The sequence below is a fragment of the Moschus berezovskii genome, chromosome 20 (assembly GCF_049115385.1).
Source record: "Moschus berezovskii isolate FMDL1 chromosome 20, NW_MosBer_1.0, whole genome shotgun sequence".
NCBI classification, from domain to species: domain Eukaryota; kingdom Metazoa; phylum Chordata; class Mammalia; order Artiodactyla; family Moschidae; genus Moschus; species Moschus berezovskii.
The window spans coordinates 36,072,173-36,094,528 of record NC_142479.1 but is presented as its reverse complement, the minus strand read 5'-3'; the positions used below and the strand labels follow the sequence as shown (position 1 = coordinate 36,094,528).

Below are 22,356 nucleotides of genomic sequence, written 5' to 3'. Positions count from 1 at the left end.
AACACAATAGACTGTATAGACTGTACTGTGATAGCTTTATAATACTTTTCACACAATACATAAAAAACAAACACAAAAAATAAAGAAAATCTTTTTAATCTTACAATACAATACCTTGAAAAGTTTGGTAGTACAGTTCAACAGCTGGCTTCAGGGGCTGGAATTGAGTGAACAGGCAGGAAGAGTTACTGATTGGAGGAGGGAGAGGAGGTGGGAGATGGTAGAGCTGAAGGATCATCAGCAACAGGAGACGGAAGGCAAGGTGCAGTTTCACTCACGCCCGATGGGATGGAACACACGTTCGCATCTTTGAAAGTTCAAAGCTTGAAGGTTTGTATGTAGGGGACTAACTGTAAATGGTCAACGTTCAGACTCCATCTGGGTTGCGACATTCATTGTCACACTTCTTCAATGGCCTCCTGGCTTCACTTGAGAGAGCTCTCTTAGCTATATAACTCCATTTTGATTTTCCTTCCGCACTATGCATATATATTATGTGGATATCTTGTTTAAATGCAGATTTTGATGTAGAAGGTTTGAGGAAGGCCTGTGATTCTGAATTTCCAACAAACTTACACGTAATACAGATGCTGCCGGGTAGCAGACCACACTTTGAGTAGAAAGGTCTAGAGGATTTACAGGAAGGGTTACAGAAAAATGAAGAGAAAAAAATTAGAAATGATGAATTAAAAGATAAAGAAAAATACTCCATATACACAATGGATTATTTTTCATCCATCAAAAAGAATGCATTTGAATCAGTTTTAATGAGGTGGATGAAATTGGAGCCAATTATACAGAGTGAAGTAAGCCAGAAAGAAAAACATCAATACAGTATACTAACGCATATATATGGAATTTAGAAAGATGGTAACCTGAACCCTGTATACGAGACTGCAAAAGAGACATAGGCATATAGAACAGTCTTTGGGACTCTGTGGGAGAGGGTGAAGGTGGGATGATTGGGGAGAACGGCATTGTAGCATGTATATTATCATAAGTGACCAGTCCAGGTTCGACGCATGATACAGGATGATTGGGGCTGGTGCATGGGGATGACATGGAGGGAGGATATGGGGAGGAGGGAGGTGGGAGGGGGGTTCGGGAGGGAGAGCACATGTACATCCGGGGCAGATTCATGTCAATGTATGGCAAAACCAACCAATATATTAATGTAAGGTAATTTGCCTCCAATAAAATAAATTAAAAAAAAATAAAAGATAAGGAAAAGGCTATAGTAGATATTTATTTTTCTAATAGCATTCATTCTCTCTTAATTACCTGCCCTGTTTCCCGTAGTGTCATTTTTTTTCTTCCATGTGGATAGCTGTGATGAGTCTCTCACAGTCAGTTTCTCCCCTAGCTTAAGGAATGGGCGTATGATCCCAGACAGACCATATATATTATATGTGTGTGCATGCATGCTAAATCACTTCAGTCATATCTGACTCTTTGTGACCCTATGGACTGTAGCCCACCAGGCTCCTTTGTCCGTGAATTTCTCCAGGCCAGAATACTGGAGTGGGTTTCCCTGCCCTCCTCCAGGGGATTTTCCCAGGGATAGAACTTGCGCCTCATATCTCCTGCATTGGCAAGAGGGTTCTTTACCACTAACACCACCTGGGAAGCCTATATATATATATATATATATATATTCTCTTTTCCTTAATATGCTTCCAAGATTCTTCCAAGTATTCAGGTATAGGTTTAGTTTGTTGACAAATAGACTGCCAGATATTTCTCCAGCAAAGATGGGTTAATTCAGGATCAGCGGAGAATTGCAGTTCAGAGTCTGCAACCATGGAGAGCCAAGTGTAAGTCCCTCTATGGCAAGGGAAGGAGAATAATATCACGGGAGCTAAAGGAAGTTGGGAAGGCTGTAGCAAACAAAGAATTCATTGCTTTTCATTGGCTGAGTCCCTGCTAGAACAGGAGTCTTTCTTTCTGCTGGGCTCTGGATTCACACAGGGCTGGAGAGCTCCCCCTTCTGGTCTCCCAACTCTTTCAACAGATGAGTTTTCTGTTCATAAATTTTTAACAAGTTCATGTTCATGACTGTATTACACCCTATTGTATTAACATACAATAGAATATTTTTCTATTATATTTATGATGGACATTTGGGTTTTCAATGGACCGTTATGAATAATGCTTCTGTGGACACTCTTCTGTGTGTGCCCATGGGTGCTCTTGTCTTGAGTATAGACATAAGAGTGACGCTGCTGGGTTATAGGGTACGTACATTTTCATCTTTATCAGATACTGGCAAAATGATCTTCAAAGATGTTGCAACAACTTGCATTCTCATCATGAATTAAGCATTATAAATCAGTGAGGGTGGGGCAGGGAATGGATTATTCCCTCCTGTTGAGGCTATTGATTGCTCATTTGAAAAATAAAGACCTCCTGGATGTATATATTACATTACACGATGTGCCAAAATAAATGCAGGATGGATTTAAGAGTTAAATACAAAGCTCCAAAATTTAAAAACCCAAGGGAACAAATAAGTGACTATTTAACTGCCAATGATATAACTATATGACTGTCAATGATAGCAGGCATGCTAGGCATGTAAGCAATGGAAGAAGGCATGAAGAAAAGATAATATATCTGACTACATAAACATTTTTTAAATATATGTAAAAATTGCCAAAATTAAAAGACAAGCAAAAAATTGGGGGAAATACTTGCAGAAAATATGAAAATGTTAATACATTTAACCTGCAAAGATCTAATAGAAATCTGAAACTAACTAAAAAATAAAAATATTGAAGTGAAAATGCTGACATCTCACTGAATAAATAAGCCAAGAACATAAAAGACAATTTACAAAAGAGAAAAATACTATGTTTAGTAGAAGAAAATACTCAGCTTCACTATGAAACAGAAAATGCAAAGTAAATTTTTAATATATTTTTGCCTCTCAAATTTGAAATGATTAAAAATAATTAATATTTGTGACAATGTGGTAATGGATATGCACAACTTCTAAATGGAGATTAGGGCATCACCTTTCTGTTATTAGATAGTTTAACAACACAGATTAAGAGTCTTAAAATATTCATATCTCATATTAAATATCCACTTCATGATAGTAAAAATATTCAGTTCAGTTCAGTCGCTCAGTCGTGTCCGACTCTCTGCGACCCCATGAATCACAGCACGCCAGGCCTCCCTATCCATCACCAACTCCCACAGTTCACTCAAACTCATGTCCACAGAGTTGGTGATGCCATCCAGCCATCTCATTCTCGGTCGTCCCCTTCTCCTTCCGCCCCCAACCTTTCCCAGCATCAGAGTCTTTTCCAGTGAGTCAACTCGTCGCATGAGGTGGCCAAAGTATTGCAGTTTCAGCTTTAGCATCAGTCCTTCCAATGAACACCCAGGATCGATCTCCCTTAGAATGGACTGGTTGGATCTCCTTGCGGTACAAGGGACTCTCAAGAGTCTTCTCCAACAACACAGTTCAAAAGCATCAATTCTTCGGCGATCAGCTTTCTTCACAGTCCAACTCTCACATCCATACATGACCACGGGAAAAACCATAGCCTTGACTAGACGGACCTTTGTTGGCAAAGTAATGTCTCTGCTTTTTAATATATTATCAAGGTTGGTCATAACTTTCCTTCCAAGGAGTAAGCGTCTTTTAATTTCATGGCTGCAATCATCATCTGCAGTGATTTTGGAGCCCCAAAAAATAAAGTCTGACACTGTTTCCACTGTTTTTCCATCTATTTCCCATGAAGTGATGGGACCAGATGCCATGATCTTAGTTTTCTGAATGTTGAGCTTCAAGTCAACCTTTTCACTCTCCTCTTTCACTTTCATCAAGAGGCTTTTGAGTTCCTCTTCACTTTCTGCCATAAGGGTAGTAAAAATATTACATATCTTGAAATAAATTTAATAAAAACATGGAAATTCATTTTTTAAAAAACCTTCAAAACTTTTCTTTAGAAACAACACTTGAATAAATGGATAGACCATACCATGGAAAGATCCAATACTGTTAAGCTTCCAACCCCAAATTATAAATTCAACAGATTCTAAGTGAAACCCCAATGGTAGAAGATTCCAGTGAGAAAAATGATTCTGTAGCTAAACTGGAAGAGAGAACATGTGATACGAATCAAGTATTAATGCATTTGGGAGGCAAGAGTAATGAGAATGCAGTGTGAATGTGAGATCTTCAGAGCTGTGGATCCGTTCCACAGCTGCAGCGGTTGAGACACTGTGGCACAAGCACAGATGGTGTAGCAGGAGATAGTTGTTCAGAAGCAGAGATGAGTGTACAAAAACACTGAATATTTGACAAAAGCATTCTTCAAGTTATTGGGAACTGTCTTGGGAGCACAGGCTTTAGAGTTAAAAAACATAGCATTGTATCCCTATGTCAAATCGTGTACTAAAATTTTGGAAGGGAAAAATGGAAAATGTAAAAAATAAAATTATAAAATACATAGTAGAAAAATCGATGAGTATTTACATAAACTTGAGATGGGGAAAATAATTTCAAGTATGGCAGCAAAGAAAGATGTCATAAAGCAAAATAATTGCATACTTGACTACAAAAGATAAAAATTCTGTATGTCAAAAACACAATTAGCATTAATGAGAGGCAAATATAAACAGGGGAAACAGTTGCAGCTAAGAGTTAGTACTTGCACTCCAAGAAGAAGACAAAGAAACTTTACAATAAAATGCAAAGTAGAAAGTGATGGGGAACAGGGATTATCACATTGTAAAGACTTCAGCTCCCCAACCTTTCTGGCAGCAGGGACCAGTTTCATGGAAGACAGTTTTTCCACAGACAAGGGGAGTGTGCAGTAGTTCACGTGGTAATGCAAGCAATGGTGGAGATAGTTCAGGTGGCAATGGAGGTGATGGGGAGTGCTAGATGAAGCTTCACTCGCTTACCTGCCCACCGCTCACCTCCTGTTCTGTGGCCCAGGTCCTGGGAGTTGGGGGATCCCTGGTTTACATAATAATACCTGAAGTTGCTTAAGGTCTGGAAAGGGGCCCTCTTGCATTGAATTGGCAGAACATTCAAATGTTACAATGCATCTAGTTGCTAATTTGTCAATATTCATAAGTGTTGAAGATATATACATGCATACAGTCTGATCAAGGAAACAACTGTGCAGAGACATATAAAACTTTGCATTTAATAATGTAAAACTGAAAACAATCTAAAGGGTTAAGATAGGGTTGATTAAGGAAATCCTGATGCAGGTATAAAATGATACAGCCAATCACCTCATGCGATAAGCTGACTCACTGGAAAAGAGTCTGATGCTGGGAAGGATTGGGGGCAGGAGGAGAAGGGGACGACAGAGAATGAGATGGCTGAATGGCATCACCGACTTGATGGACATGAGTTTGAGTGAACTCCAGGATTTGGTGATGGACAGGGAGGCCTGACGTGCTGTGATTCATGGGGTCGCAAAGATTCGGACACGACTGAGCGACTGAACTGAACTGAACTGAACTGAATACATACAACAGAGTAGGCACATTTATTTAATATGGGATTGAAGAAAACCAGGCTGTGATGGAGGAGGGGTGGGTGGACAGGAGAGTTTTGGGATGTGATGAGGATGGAAGCACACAATGCCCAAGGTCAGAAAAAAGTGAAGAAATGGCGGCCAGTGTTTGCAGAGAGGCTGAGACTCACACCCAGGCAACCTTGTTTTGAACACATCTTCCCTCCATTGGCAACTTTGCTAATGAATCTTGTTAATGACACTACTGAAACCATCCATCACTAATTGGCCTCCTCCGCCCTCCTCTCTAAGGTCTGATTTCTTTCTAAAGGACACAAATGAAAGCAAAATCTTTTCTGGGTGTCCCTTCCCTCTGGCCTTGTTAGCAGAGATTCAGAAGACAATCAGCAAATCCCCAGCCACCTCTCAGTCAAGTTATCCTGAGCTCTCATTTGGGAGCTAATTAGAGGATTTTGTTTGTGGAACATTCAAGGACTTCATTCCCATCCCCGTCACCGCTGTCCCAGTGGGAAACTTTGTGCAGTGGGAAACTTTGTGAGAAAGATGGATGGATGGGTGAACATCCATGAAGATGGGTGAAACTCCTGAGGCTCTGCTGAGCTTGAGAAGTCAGCAAAGTGTTTTGGGACCCAGGGCATTAATCATGCCCCCTTCCAAGTGTCCACGGCAGGGCAGAAGCTTCTACCGTTCTGAGTCTTTCACTAGTTCATTCAAGGGAAGTGAGGGCCATGGTGATACGAAGGACATTAACACTGACCGGACAAGGCTGGGGTTTGGGGCAGTAAGTTCCTGTTCTGGTGCTTTCTAGCTTGAGGCTACAAACTCTAGGAAGATGCAACTCAAAACACCTTCTACATTATACTTGTGGTGTTGGTTTAGTCTCTAAGTCACGTCCAACTCTTGTGACCCTATGGACTGTAGCCCACCAGGTTCTTCTGTCCGTGGTATTTCCTAGGCAAGAATACTGGAGTGGGTTGCCATTTCCTTCTCCAGGGGATCTTCCCCACCCAGGGATCAAACTGGTGTCTCTTGTGTCTCCTGCATTGACAGGAAGATTCTTTACCACTGGACCACCTAGGAAGCCCTACGAACCCCATGGCCTTTGGAAAATCACTTAGCTTCTGTTTTGTTTTAATATGCAAAGTGAGATAATAAAAACTGGCCTTCTTATTTATATTTTCTAATCCTGGTCCTTACTGTGGATGATACTCAACTGTACAGATGCAAAATTCAAATGAGAACACAGATTTCAAAGTGCTCTGTGAATATTCTTATGTGCCAGTAGTATAATGAGGAATCATACTACTTTCATAATTTTCTTGGGTTCTAACAGTGTCTTTATCTTTGTGACACATATGGAGGGCCTCTAGATAGTGACATGGGTGTGGGAGAAAGAAGCAATGTGAAAATGTTTCCGAGAACTTGTCCAAGTAGACATATGTATTATAGATGCTTATGGTTTATAAAATGACATTAGCTGAGCTTAGCAGATGGATCCTGGCTGTCCTCAATAAGCTCACATTTGTGTTGAAGGCCAAGAACATTTGGAACAAGTTTCTTTGGATGTGAGTTTTCTGAAGTCAGGGTGGCTGGACCAAAATATCTCTGCTGCTGTTGCTGCTGCTAAGTCACTTCAGTCGTGTCCGACTCTGTGTGACCCCATAGACGGAAGCCCACCAGGCTCCCCCGTCCCTGGGATTCTCCAGGCAAGAACACTGGAGTGGGTTGCCATTTCCTTCTCCAATGTGTGAAAGTAAAAAGTGAAAGTGAAGTCGCTCAGTTGTGTCCGACCCTTAGCGACCCCATGGACTACAGCCTACCAGGCTCCTCCATCCATGGGATTTTCTAGGCAATAGTACTGGGTTTCTTTAAGCTCCCAGAGGCCATGACCCTATATCTGTGGCACAAGGAATCATGAAAATCTACATGAGTCCCCATCAAAATGAGTCACTACCTTTGACTGGAATTACATAAAATATTCAAAACTAGGCAGCAGTGCAAGAGTTTTGGGGAGAGGAGGTGTGCTGGTATTGGTGTAAGGTAGGTATTCGTGTGGAATGGAGGGTGAAATTTGAATTTTCAGGGCCAGGAGATGGGACGAGGGGAAAAATCCTCCAGGAATATTTTCCTAGGCTAGAGATGCTTGGGTTCGGCTCTCATCTCAGAAGAGGCAGCATGGATAAGATGACCAATAACTATGTCTCTCTGGAGCCTGTGAATCTAGATCAAGTGAAGCCAGTGGCCTTATATTGGATGGATAAGCAATATACTATTTTTTTCTTCAAAGATGAGGATGACAGAGGACACTTTGAAGGCTGGAGAGAAAATATTGCTGTCAATTCATTTTCCTCCTCCCACTCCTGTATCCAACAACAGCATTTATTTAAAAAATATTTTTTTTTATATTACAGAATTCAGTGAATGTGTGCTCAGTCTCTCAGTCATGTCTGACTCTTTGTGACCCTGTGGACTGCAGCCTGCCCGCCTCCTCTGTCCATGGAATTTTCCTGGCAAGGATACTGGAGTGGGTTGCCATTTCGTCCTCCAGGAGATAGTCTTGACCCAGGGATGAAACCCAAGTCTCCGGCGGTGATTCCATTGGCAAGAGGATTCTTTACCACTGAGCCACTTGGCAAGCCACAGAATTCAGTGAGAAACTTCAAATAAGAGTAAACGAAGGGACTTCCCTGGTGGTTCAATGGTCAAGACTCTACGCTTCTACTTCTGGGGGCATTATTCAATCCCTGGAACACTTCCCCCCTGCAAAAAAAAAAAAAAAATCCTCATTCATCCCAGTAGATCATTCTATAGGATTGCAAGTAAAATAATGAACAATATGAAAAAAAAAAAAAGAGTAAATGGGGTAGAAAGTGAAAGTCCTGCATTTCCCACCCCTCTGCCCAGTCCGATTCTCCTCTGCAGTGGAAATCACCACCTAAAACTTGGGGGTTGTTCCCCAGCACTTTCTTGCCCAATACACATTACATGTCACATCATCACCACTTTCTAAATTCAGCAATATGTGCTGTACATCTTTTCACGTCAATATATTCATTCTTCTTTTTAAACAAAAATATACTTTTCATTAAAATTATTTATGCCACATATGAATTGCTCATATTTGCAGAGCAGAGTTAAAAAGTATTCACTTCAGGACATCACTTAACAAAAGACAAACATTTTGTCATACTGATTAGCACTCATTTATTATTATCATCCCATCCGCTTAATCTGCTCCAAGTTGAATGAATCCCAGTCTTGGATGTTGCAGGATTTCAAAACCCTGTGGCTACAAGCTCCAATTAGCTTTTGCTAATTAAATGTTCTCTTCCATTCCTTTGCAAGAGGGAGAAGCTTTTCTGGCTCTAACTTCAGGCAGTTTCTCTTAGTTCTGGGGGAGAAATGACATTGCAGTTCATACATGAAATCCAGAAAGTTTCTTCCTGTTAGGGTGAGCTCAATGACTGACTATGTCCTCAGAAGAAAGCTTCTCTTTCTTTTATTCTTTTCCCTTCATATCTTAAGATCTTGGATTTCGGGCATTTAGAAAACATCTGGCCGGTTCACTGACCTCCCACGTAGAATACACATTTCCTGTCACAGGTCAGGAATACCAGCTGATGGTTATCAGTTCCTAGTAGCAGTTAATGGATCCATGAGATGGCTTTATGCACTCAGCACTGTGCTGTGAATTTGAAGACATGTATAATAGAAAACATAGTCGTTGTCGTTAAGGGGCTTACAATATAGTCAGGGAGAGCCAAAAAAAAGCTGCGAGGAATACAGAAATGATGATGATGTCTTTTTTGCTGAGCAGGGCACATTCTTTCGGAGGAGATTACGAACATGCAATAAAAGTGAAGAGATGCATGAGTCTCCTGACAAAGAAAAGCCCTCGCTGAGCTAGAGGCTTTGGCTGAGAAAGACTGAGGGGAGAGGCCAGGAAGAAATGAGTGACAGAGAGACATGACATCCCCGGAGAAGGTCTGGATGTGATACAGTGGTCATCAGAAAGAAATCGGATGACATGGAGTGGGATAGACACTGCCCCAGGGGCTTAATCAGACATCATGGGTGGCCAGAGTGCCGGAGGGGCCCAGGCCCAGAGGCTGTTGCAGGGTCCGCCATCAACCACTGCACCTAGCAGGGCCACCGGACCTGATGTGGGAGACAGCTGTCTTCAGGAAAAATAGAGAGAATGATGGTGGGAACCTTCATTTGACTGGGGAAGATTCTCAGACACCTTGAGGGGGCCAAGCTGCCCTCCTCATCAATTAATAAGCCTGTTAGGTAAGGTCCCTCTTCTCAGACTTCCAACTTGCGGACCAGGAAGTGTCTGAAAGACTCACAGGAAAAAATTCTAGAAACAGTCACAACTGCATGTGAAATCAATTCTCATTCTAGTCACTGTTCTTCCATGGGTTCCCTGGTTTCATTCTTTTGGTAAAATCTTGGTTTCTAGTACTCATTCAGTGGTAAATTGCAAACTTCTATTTCCCTTCGTTTTTCACCTTTACTGATTTTCTATACATATTAGATAGAATGCCCTTTTATAAATCGGTGTACTTTGCCATGAAAAATAAACACTAAGCTAACTATTCTGAATGCTGCTTCTCAGGAAAGTAATGATGACCCACTCTCGAATTTTCAGTGGAGAGGTTGGGGGAACGAGTTCACACAGTGACGTGAAAATGTGTTGTTCCCACTCATGGTTAGTCGGGATGGGGACCTTGGTTTTAGGAAGAGGTATTTGATAGTGTTGCTCTGAAGAAGATGCTGGAAGGTACTCTGACAGGTCCCCACATCCTGCTCCCAGGCTATGCCAAACCTTAATTCCACAATCATGAATTTATTTCCTGAAGAAGAATCTTTAAAAAAAACAGACTCCACACATGCATGCGTACTCAGTTGCTTCAGTCCTGTCCAACTCTTTGTGACCCCATGGGCTATAGCCCACCAGGCTCCTCTGTCCATGGGATTCTCCAGGCAAGAATACTGGAGTCGGTTGCCATCCCCTCCTCCAGAGGATCTTCCCGACCCAGGGATCGATCCTGAGTCTCCTCCATCTCTTACGTTGCAGGTGGATTCTTTACTGCTGAGCCATCAGAGAAGTCCCCAGTCCCAATACTCTGATACAAATATGTTAGTCGCTCCATTGTGTCTGATTCTTTGAGAAACCATAGACTGTAGCCCACCAGGCTCCTCTGTCCATAGAATTTTCCAGACAAGAATACTGGAGCGGGTTGCCATTCCCTTCTCCAGGGGATCTTCCTGACCCAGGAATCGAACCTGGGTCTCCTGCATTGCAGCGAGATTCTTTACCATCTGAGCCACGAGGGAAGCCCTAAGATACAAATATATCTTATCTTAAAAGGGTGAGGGCAAACATTTTAATTAATATTTTTAATGTATTCCAACTGAAAAGTCATTGAATTTTAAAAATACAACATAATTTATTTGTGTCCCACTTCCTGACCCATAGTATAATTTTCTCCCATTTGTCCTTTAAAAAAATATTGATATATTTATTTGGATGTGCTGGCTGTTAGTTGCAGGATCTTTGACCTTCATTGCGGAAGACAAGATCTCTAGTTGGGGCTTGTGAACTCTTATCTGTGGCATGTGGGATCTAGTTCCCTGATCAGGGATTGAAGCCAGGCCTCTTACACTGGGAACATGGAGTCTTAGCCACTGGACCACCAGGAAAGTCCCTTCTCCCATCTGTCTCTGATCCATCCTTCATCAGTTATTTAGATACTCTCTTCTCTAAGCTTTAGCCTTTCTCCCCAGTCCAAGGCAAACCACATTCTACCCTGGCCTGAATTATCTACTTTCCTTCTTAGTCCACCCTTGAATATCCTTCTGCCCACAACTAAGCCTTCAGCACAAGAAAGCGAGGGTTGCTCAAGGAGGGAGGGGCATCTTGACACCTCTGCCTTCTCACTCGGGGGACCACTTCCCTGTCAGCAACCTCTTCAGGGCACCCTGCACATCGAGGTTCCAGAGGCTGTAGATGAGTGGGTTCAGCATGGGGCTGATGATAGTGTTGAGGATGCCAATGTCCTTGTCCTTGTCAGGCAGACACGGAGCCCAGGCACATGTAGCTGAAGAAGCCAGTTCCATAAAAGATTCCCACCATGGTGAGGTGGGAGCCACACGTGGAGAAGGCTTTCTTCCTGCCCTCTATATAGCAGATCCGCAGGACTGAAGCTGCCTCATGGGTGTAGGACACTGAGATGAAGATCATGGGGACCACCCCCATGAAGGTGGCCCCCACAAAAAGAAGCTGCCAATTGAGGTGGATGCTGGAGCAGGAGATCTGGAAAGGGGGCGGGAGGTCACAGTAGAAGTGGTTGACCACTTTAGGGCCGCAGAAGTCCAGCACAGACACAGCCTCTGTGTGGGTCAGAGCATTGAAGAAGGAGATGGAGCAGCAGACAGCCACCAGGGCTCCCTGGACGTCACAGCTCATACGGATGCTGTAGGTGAGGGGCTGGCAAATGGCCAGGCAGCGGTTGTAGCCATGGCTGTCAGGAGGTGGCAGTCCACACCAGCCAGGAGGTGGAAAAAGAAGAGCTGTGAGATGCAGGCTACATAGGGAACTCGGCATTGGTGGGTCAGGAGACAGGCCAGCATGGGAGGAACGGTGACAGTGATGCACCCAATGTCCAGCAGAGAAACATTCCCCAGGAAGCAGTACATGGGGGTATGGAGTTTTGGCTCCACAAAGATGGCTGCCAGGATACTGAAGTTGCCCCCGACGGTGATCACATAGGCAAAGAGGATGGGTTGCAGTTCTATGTGCTCTGTTAGGCCAAGAAGGATCAATTCAGTGATCACAGTCTTGTGGCCCCAGGCACCTGGCTCCATAGGCCACTGCTGAGAGATGCAGAGTGAGAAAATGTGGACCTGCTGAAAGGGCGAGGAAGGTACACGGAAGCACTCAGTCTGTGTCTGCTGGATGCTGGGGGTAACGGGGCATGTGCATTTGTGGATGGAATGGATACTGGATTAGAGCTTGAGCAGGATCCCCATGGCCCTTACAATGCTAGACATTAACTCTTGAATTTCCAGCTCAGGTTGAGATCCAGAGGATCCCAGGAAAGGGGCTAAGACAGAGGAATCTGCTCTGAGGACCCAGGATGGTGACTGTTGATCAAAACGAGATGGAAGGGTTTCACTATTTTAACAACTATGGAGGCTGCATCAGTGTAGAGTGACTGACCTTAGGAAATGTCATCACAGGTGGATTTTCCTAAGTTAACATTAAGGAACGCCCAATTTCCGGTGGTCATGTATGGATGTGAGAGTTGGACTGTGAAGAAAGCTGATCGCCGAAGAATGGATGCTTTTGAACTGTGGTGTTGGAGAAGACTCTTGAGAGTCCCTTGGACTGCAAGTAGATCCAACCAGTCCATTCTAAACGAGATCGGTCCTGGGTGTTCACTAGAAGGACTGATGCTAAAGCTGAAACTCCAATACTTTGGCCACCTCTTGTGAAGAGTTGACTCACTGGAAGACTCTGATGCTGGGAGGGATTGGGGGTGGGAGGAGACGGGGACGACAGAGAATGAGATGGCTGCATGGCATCACCGACTCGATGGACATGAGTTTGAGTGAACTCCGGGAGTTGGTGATGGACAGGAAGGCCTGGCGTGCTGCGATTCATGGGGTCACAAAGAGTCGGACATGACTGAGCGACTGAACTGAACTGAACTGAATCTGGGTATGAATCGACAGCAGTGACATAGTACAGTGTCTCATGACTCAGTGACAAAAGTTCAGCCTTGCTCTGAGCAGAGGTTCATCTCTCTTCTGAATGCATCTGTCTACTCCCACTTCTCCAGTCATCCCCACCCTGCCTGTCCATGCAAGGTTCAGTGTGCCTTGGGTCCTGTGATCCAGTTTGATTATGTAGTTCTTTCTCTACACAAAGATGTTCACAGCCTCTCTTTCTCCCTCCCTGCCTCCCTCTCCCCTCCCCTCTGTCTCGCTCTCTTTCTCCTGGCAAATAAGGACAACTCAGCACAGTGGAAAGAGCTGTGGCGTTAACAGTCCAGATGCTTGTGTTATAAACAAGCTTCTACTACTAACTAGCATCGGGACTTTGGAGAAAGGATAACAAAAGGGGAAAAAAAGATAAAAGGAAGGGAGGAAGGAGAGAAAGAAGAGAGGAAAAATAGGAAGCCAACATTTATTTGAATATAAACTTTTTGTCAAATATTTTACTCCATTTAAATTTCACAGAAATTCTTGAAGATGGGTGATCATTTTAAAATGAGAAAAGGGAAGTTCAAAAAAGATATCCTGTTTTAAGCTCACATACGTAAGAGTTTGTTCTGGAGAGCTTGTACTTTGTGCTTTTGTTTTTGCCAACCCTTTTGCCAATATCTCAGTATCTATCGTCTATCTGTCCATCCATTTTCCCTTCTGCAATATGAAAGGCTGTACTGTATTATGTCCAGGTTTACTTAGAGGTATTTGCTGTTCAGTTGCTAAGCCATGTCCAAGTCTTTGTGACCTCATGAATTGCAGTACACCAGGCTTCTCTGTCCTTCACTATCCCCAGAGTTTGGTCAAACTCATGTCCATCGAATCAGTGATGCCATCCAACCATCTCATCCTCTGTCACCTCCTTCTCCTCCTGCCTTTGATATTTCCCAGGATCAAGGTCTTTCCTAATGAGTTGGATCTTGGCATCAGGTGGCCAAAGTATTGGAGCTTCAGCTTCAGCATCAGTCCTTTAAATGAATATTCAGGATTGATTTCCGTTAGGATTGACTGGTTTGATCTCCTTGCTGTCCAAAGGACTCTCAAGCGTCCTCTCCAGCATCACAATTTGAAACCACCAATTCTTTGGCACTCAGCCTTCTTAATGGTCCAGCTCTCACATTCGTACATGAGTACTGGAAAAACCATAGCTTTGACTAGACAGACTTTTGCTGGCAAAGTGATGTCTCTGCTTTTTAATATGCTGTAAGACACTATACATACTGATTTCTCTGTCCCGATCAACCTAAATACCCACACTTGGCTTTCCCCAGGCTTTTCATTTCCCTATTCTTGACCCTAATCTCTTCCCTTCTGACTTCCTCTACTTGCCAGCTCTGATCTTCATTCTTCTTGTCACTAAGAGTAGAGAACATCACCGTTGTATTTCACTGCCACTCCCTGAATCCAATGATCACTCAGTCCTTTATTCTCTAGCACCAAGGGAAAAGCTACCTGAAGATCATGTGGGATCTTCATCCACACTTACTCACGAAGAAAGGAAATTAGAAGTCCTGGAGCAGAGGCACTTACCTTTCTACTCCGAGTTCCCAGATGGCGGTTCATGTAGAGAGGGGAGTGAGTGCTAAGCTGACCCCAAGTGGCCCGTCTCCAAAAGTGACGCAGGGGCTGACAGAGTGTGTCTTGGCGCTCTCTCTGTATTTGGGAGCTAACAAGCCCTTCCGTTCCGTTTCGTCGCTCAGTCGTGTCCGACTCTTTGCGACCCGGTGGACTGTAACCTACCAGGCTTCTCCGTCCATAGGATTCTCCAGGCAAGAGTACTGGAGTGGGTTACCGTTTCCTTCTTCAGGGGATCTTCCCGACCCAGGGATCGAACCCGGGTCTCCCGCATTGGAGGCAGACGCTTTAACCTCTGAGCCACCAAGGAAGCCCAACAAGCCCTTAGGGGCCCTAAAAATGATACACTCCCCAGGGATTGGACAAGAAGCCAGAGGTAGACAAACAACCTCAGTCCTTCAGTCCCTAAGGGTTTCTCTCATCTGCTAGTATTTTGGACTTTATTAAAGGAACATTAGAGTCACAACTTCATTCCAGGCTCCTAATGCTCCTGAGAAAGGATACAGTTTCCATATTACTGATATGAATACTGATATGAAATAAGAACCAGAGGGCTTAGTTGACTTGGCAAAGCCAGAGAGGGTGTCTCTAGTGGAGCTCAGACTGGATTCCAGATTCACTGATTCTGGTCCTGTTTCTCTCATTTATTTTCTACACTGGGTTTTTTAAGGTATGGCTTTTAAAAGTTTGGGGTCAACATGTACACACTGCTTATTTAAAATAGATGACCAACAAGGACCTACTGTACAACACAAGGAACTCTGGTCAATGTCATGTGGCAGGCTAGATGGGAGGGGAGTTTGAGGGAGAATGGATACATGGTTGGGTCACTTTGCTGTGCACCTGAAACTATCACAGCATTTTTAATCGGCTATATTCCAAAATAAAAAGTTTAAAAAATAATGCAAGCATAAAAAAGCAAATACAAAATTACAGAGCTGACAAAAATAAAAGTATGATTTTAATTGTGAAGTTTGATGAGCTTTGATAAAATACATAGTCATGTATGTACCACCTCCATCAATACATGGAACACTTCAACTGCTCCAAAAACTTCCCTTCTGCACCTTTGCAGGCAATCCCTTCTCTACACCGTAGCCATGGCAACCTCTGATCTGATTTCTTTCCCTATGGTTTTGCTTTTCTCATAGTGTCGCATAAATGGAATCACACATTACGTGGACTTTTAAAATAATTGGATCCATTCTATTAGCATGATCCTTTGGAGATTCATGCTTGTTCGTTGTAGTTAGTCGTACATCTCACCAAGTCATATTCCATGTATTGCAGTTTGCTAAGTGATTTATCAGTTAATGAACATTTGGGTTGTTTCCAGATTTTAGCCATTACAAATAAAGATATAAATATGTTCAGACAATTCTTTGTGTGGAGACATGTTTTCATTTCTCCTTGGAAAATACCTTGGAGTATAACTACTGAAACCTATCTAAGTGGATGTTTAATTTTAAAAGAAGCTGTCAAACTGTTTTCCAAAGTGGCTGTGCCATTTTGAATCCCTCCCAGCAGTGAATGATATAGCCGGTTGTTCATCAACACTTAATACCATCAGTCTTTTGAATACTAATCCTCTCTATTAGGTGTGCAATAGTATCTCATTGTGGTCTAACTGTGTATTTCCTTAATGATACTCAGCATCTTTTCATGGGCTTATTTACCATCTGTATGTCATTGATCAAGTATTTACTTAAATAATTTGCTTCCCCTCAATAAAAATTAGTTGTTTTTCTACTTCTTATTGAGTTATGTTTACAAATATATTTTATTAAATACAAAGGATACCAGCCTTCAATCATGTTTTGCAAATACGTCCCCATTCCATGACTTATATTTTCATAAACAGTGTCCTTTGAATAACAGACATGTAAATTTTTGATGATATGCAATTCATCATTTTTTTCTTTTATGATTTATGACTTTTGCATCTTATCTATGGAATTTTTGTGTTGGTTTGCAAACTGGCCCCACACAGAGAAGGCAAGGAGAGACCAAAGAAAGAGGCCGAACACTCCAGATTGGCAGGCAGTGTTTTTCCTGCTACATTTTAGGTACTCAATGAATGTTCTGGGAATCAATTAATACTTTAACAAAATTATACTTTTATGGACATAGGTCAGGTTCTGTTTAATGTCAGGTCCAATTTAGTGACAAGTCTGTACCCCTTTTCTTCTCCCTAGACAGTGCCTAACTGTTGAGACCATCTTCCCTAAAATAAGACAGTGTGTGTGTGTGTGTGTGTGTGTGTGTCTGCGTGTGTACTCAGTCGCTCAGTCATGCCTGGCTCTTTGTGACCCCATGGACTGTAGTGTAACCCATCAGGCTCCTCTGTCCATGGGATTTTCCAGGCAGGAATACTGGAGTGCATTGCCATTTCCTTCTTCAGGGGATCTTCCCAACCCAGAGATCGAATCCACTTCTCTTGTGTCTTCTGCATTGGCAGGCAGATTCTTTACCACTGAGCCACCTGGGAAGCCCCACAATTAGACAATAATTCATCATATTGATATTACTTGAGCACCTTACATGCTAGTAGAATTTCCTATAAGTTGAGGGTTCAGAAAGAATCAGAAAATTCTAGGAAACACACATACAGTTCATCATTACAGATCAAAACCTTTTTCAACAGTGATGAAAGCTAGAGCATCAGATGTCTGGATGAGGGATAACAAGCTGCTGTGCCTACAAGGGCAAGGCAAAGGATGTGGTGAGTTGGAAGCCTGGCAAATTGGAGGGTACTGGCCCTCTCTACAAGGTCTATAGAAATTTAGTCCTAGATGATTGCTGACAAAGAAGGATATGGGTCCACTGCTGACAGACTTCATTCTTTAAGAGCTGAAAACCATGTATGCTTAGTTGCTTAGTCATGTCCAACTCTTTGTGACCCCGTGAACTGTAGCCCGCCAGGCTCCTCTGCCCATGGGGATTCTCCAGGCAAGAATACTGGAGTGGGTTGCCATGCCCTCCTCCAGGGGATCTTCCGAACCCAGGGATTGAATCCAGGTCTCCCTTATTGCAGGCAGCTTCTTTACTACCTGAGCCCCCAGGGAAGCCTCCTGATTAATTTTAAGTCTTATAAACTACATGTCTGTGCTCCAGGTATAGCTGGGGGTCTAAAAATCAGAACTCGATAAAGCACACAAAAATGTTTCCTTTCCATTGCTTTTCTAAGTGTAAATATTCCTGACTATCAGAATAATAAATTCATATAGAACCTTTTTCCCAAGGTTCCAAGTGGTGTGTTTAAGTATCAGTGATTCTCCAGAGCCAGCTGCAGCAATTTGAGTGTATACTCACTAACCCTATCTATGGGACATGCCTTCTTGGCCTCCTGAATCACTCTGGATAAATCTGCCTCCCGGCAAGGGAAATTTAGTTTTCTGTTTCACACAATTCTATTAAAAAAACAACAACAACTCTTAAGCTATAAAATAAGACTTTAGTAATTAAAGCGATATACCTTGATCCAGATTGGGAAAATCAGTAATACAAAGGTGTCAGTTTTTCCTAAATTTATACATTGACACTCTGTTAGTAGAAATTTACAAACAGATTTTTAAAATTAATTGGAAGGATGATTATAAGTAGTTGCAGGAATGAGTATGGCAAAGACAGACCAATGCCAGGGAAATGAAAGTAATAAGAAATACCTTAAAAACCACATATTAACTTGTGTTTTAATACCATAATGATTAAGAAGAGCAAAAGAGAGTCCAACAACAGACCCCAAACTAGAAGGATAATTAGTCGATAGTGAAAGGGTGATTTTATATCAGTGGGGAAAGAATCAATGAATCTATTCCTTTGAAAATTAAATAAAGGTTCTTTCTAGGTTCATCGCAGCACTCCATCCAACAAGACTATTTCAACCAAATCACATTTACTAAGAGAACGTTGTAAAATCCATTTTATTCTATCCATTCAAAGGAATGCTATGCAATCTAGAAAAAGATGAGTAAGATCTCTATTGAATGTCATGGAAAGATATCCATTTATGTTATTCTGTTATCACTATGTTATCACTATGTTATTAAGTGAAAAAAAGCAGTTTATTCTATTTTTACAAATATATATTAGGTATAAGCTTTTTAAACAATTATAGACTAAATATCAAAATGATTATCTCTGAAATGAACTTATGAATAATTTTATTCTTTTCATACTTTCTAATTTTTTAATGCATGCATTTTATTGCATTATGTAAAAAAGATGCTTAAAGCTATAAATGGAATAAATGAAGTGGTTTTCTCCTTTTAGCAATGCAGAAGATTTATGTTTATGGCCAAGTTCAGGTTTATGTCCAAGAAGGCGAAGATCTCCAGTCAGTCAGTCAGGGAGACTTTTTCAGGTGAGCTGAAACTCTTTAATTACTGTTATTACACATATTTTTTGTTATTGTCAGCCCAATATTCTACTTTATCTCTATGGTTTTTCTAAACAACACCTTGCCCCTTGGATTTTGGTTTTAAACTCTGTTCTCTTTTTGTTGGTTTATTTGCTGAAGTCAGTCTTCAGTAATTCCTCTATCAGCCTCTTCCAGCTGCTCTGGAACAAACTGTAAATTTATTAAAGAAACAAAACTTCTTACTCCATTTTTTTAAAAAATATTTTTCCTATAACACTGACCTTCCCTTTCTTTTATCCCCTCCTTCTTGTCTGTCCCATCCATCCTGCTTTACAGATACCCTTCTTCTTTAGAATGATGTATTACTTTTAAGAAGCAGTAGAGACAGTGCCCACCTAGATTTAAATCACAGCTCTGACATTCTTTAGCTGTGTGACTTTAGGCAAGTTACTTAACCTTTCTGAAGTTTGGTTTCCTAATCTGTAATTTGTAAATCTGTGCCTGCTTCATAGGGTTGTTCTGAAGGTTAAATGAGTTAATAGATGTCAGTCACTTAGAAGAGTGGCCTGGCACATGGTAATCATGATATAAGTAACAGCTACTATTGTTTTTATTGTACTTTCCTTCCTAAGCCAGTTTCTGATTTGATTTCACCATGTTCACATTCCATTCGCACTAATTGCAGTACCTCTTGGAAGCAGTAAGTGGAGCCATGATATTCTTTAAAGCCAGAGCAAGAAATCTCACGTGGGGGGCTGTCTGCCTGTGAACACCCGTCTCAGGGCTCCCTGCACATCGGGGTTCCGGAGACTGTAGATGACGGGGTTCAGCATGGGGCTGACGACCGTGTTGAGGATGCCAATGCCCTTGTCCTTGTCTGAAGCCTCCACTGAGCCCAGCCGCATGTAGCTGAAGACGCCTGTGCCATAGAAGATGCCCACCACGGTGAGATGGGAGCCACACGTGGAGAAGGCTTTCTTCCTGCCCTCTGCTGAGCGGATCCGCAGGACTGCAGCTGCCACGTGTCCATAGGACACAGTGATGAGGACCAAGGGGGCCACACCCATGAAGGCTGCTGCTACAAACAGCAACTGCTCGTTGAGCTGGATGCTGGAACAGGAGAGCTGGAAGAGCTGCGGGAGGTCACAGTAGAAGTGGTTGATCACATTGGGACCACAGAATTTGAGAGTAGAAACAGCAACAGTTTGAGTCAGCGCGTTGGTGAAGGAAAAGACACAGGACATGCCGGCCAGTGCTCGCTGGATTCCCCAGCTCATGCGGGTGCTGTAGGTGAGGGGCTGGCAGATGGCCAGGTAGCGGTCATAGGCCATGACGGTCAGCAGGAAGCAGTCCACCCCAGCCAGGAGGTGGAAGAAGAAGAGCTGGGAGAGGCAGGACCGATAGAGAATGCTTCTGTTATTGGACATGAAATGCCCCAGCATGGCAGGGACAGTGACACTGATGCACCCGACATCCAGCAGGGACAAGTTCCCCAGGAAGAAGTACATGGGGGTGTGGAGTTTGGGTTCAGCGAGGATGGCAGCCAGGATGCTGAAATTGCCCCCCACAGTAGCTACATAAGTGAGAAGGAAGATGACGAAGAGGATGGGCCGTAGAGCTGGGGTCTTTGTGAGGCCCAGCAGGACAAACTCAGTGACAACTGAATCATTTCCTGAGGCGCCCAGATCCATGACTGTCTCCCACCAGCAGCAGAACCGAGCAAAGCTAGAAGGTGCCGACGGTGACAGTGGGCAAAAGGCATAGGGCATGAGCAGAGGAAAATGTTTTCTAACGATTAATGTTGAGAATAAAGTCAAGTCCTCAATGGATCAACCTCCATCTAATGGTCTGACCTTTTCTGCATGGACGTCTTCTGACCATCAGCTCCATCTCTTCAGATAGGAACTGGTTTTTATTCTAAATCTGCTCTGGACTTAACTATCTGGTAACAGCCTTGCTCCCCTCCAAGTTAGTGAGGCTTTAAACCTTGTTTAAAACTGACTTCTCCCTGTCTCTAACCTTTACATTCAAGGGGCTGAGTCCCACCAGTTTTTCTCAGAAGGGAGAAACCATTATTTTGCTTGTATGAAATCCAAGTTGGGAGCATTCAGTGAGAGGTCTTGGCACCCACCCAGTCAAGGGGCTAAACACATCTTGGGCAAACAGCAGGGGACAGTCATGCTGGCCCAAAGACCTCCAAGTGGGGATAGCTTATGAAGGACACAGAGTCAAGGAGATAAACAACTCACGTGACATCACCCTCACAGTGGGATTTTCTCCTCCCAATTATTACCCTGGAGAAATCAGAAACTAGACTTTCCAGGGGGAGCCAAAGCTGGATAAACAGACATAATGATCTCTATTATCTTTAAAATTTTTTGAACTTTTCTGAAAATGTTTCCAAGTATGACCTTCAAGGACACGGCAACATTCATTCATTTATTTAACAAAAATATTTTTGAGCAATTACTGTGAACTGACATTCTTTTTAAGTCTCTCTTTTTCTGTAAATTTTAAACTTTTTATTTTATATTAGAGTCCAGCCAATTGACAATGTTGTGATAGTTTCAGGTTCACAGCAAAGTGACCCAGCCATATCCATTCTCCCCCAAACTTCCCTCCCATCCAGCTTGCCACATGACATTGAGCAGAGTTCCCGTGCTATATAGTAGGTCGTTGTTTTGTTACCATTTTAAATATAGTAGTAGGTACATGTTGATCTCAAACGTCTCCCTATCCCTTCCCCTCATCCTTCTCCCCCTCGTAACCATCTCAGCACTTCATGGAGTTAAAATAAATCTCAGTCTTAAAATGCAGTTAAGCTTACACTGTATTGGAGGTGGAGTTGGGACTTTGGATTTCTGATTTAGTCCAGCCTACCATCTTGGGAGAGGAGGAGCAGTGACTTGTGACATCCTAGCCTTGCCTACCACGTGGGGCTGGGGGCGGGGGGAGTTGGAGCAGGATTGGCTCCTATCTCACCCCCTCCTCCATCATTTCACAAGGTCGCCTCATACATCCTGTTACTACTGCCATCCTCAAACCCGGCTCTTCCTCTAGTCTCAAACAAATATCCTGCCCTTCCTCCACTCCTGTAGCTTACTCCAGACCCTCTATTGTCCTGACCCTAAATGTTTTCTAGCT

General features: G+C 42.8%; 2 protein-coding genes across 2 annotated transcripts; both read right to left on the bottom strand.

Annotated features, from left to right (window-relative positions):
* Positions 1 to 11,444: 11,444 nt before the first annotated feature.
* LOC148774684 (olfactory receptor 3A10-like) lies at positions 11,445 to 12,383 on the bottom strand. The gene is given in 3 exon segments (XM_088828452.1): positions 11,445 to 11,580; positions 11,582 to 12,026; positions 12,029 to 12,383. Coding segments are annotated over 3 exon segments (927 nt in total). The 5' UTR covers positions 12,375 to 12,383.
* A 7,572-nt stretch (positions 12,384 to 19,955) lies between these two features.
* Positions 19,956 to 20,903, bottom strand: LOC129536944 (putative olfactory receptor 3A4). Its single transcript, XM_055396159.2, has one exon. The coding sequence runs from the start codon at positions 20,901 to 20,903 to the stop codon at positions 19,956 to 19,958; it is 948 nt and encodes a 315-aa protein (XP_055252134.2).
* Between the last annotated feature and the right edge of the window lie 1,453 nt (positions 20,904 to 22,356).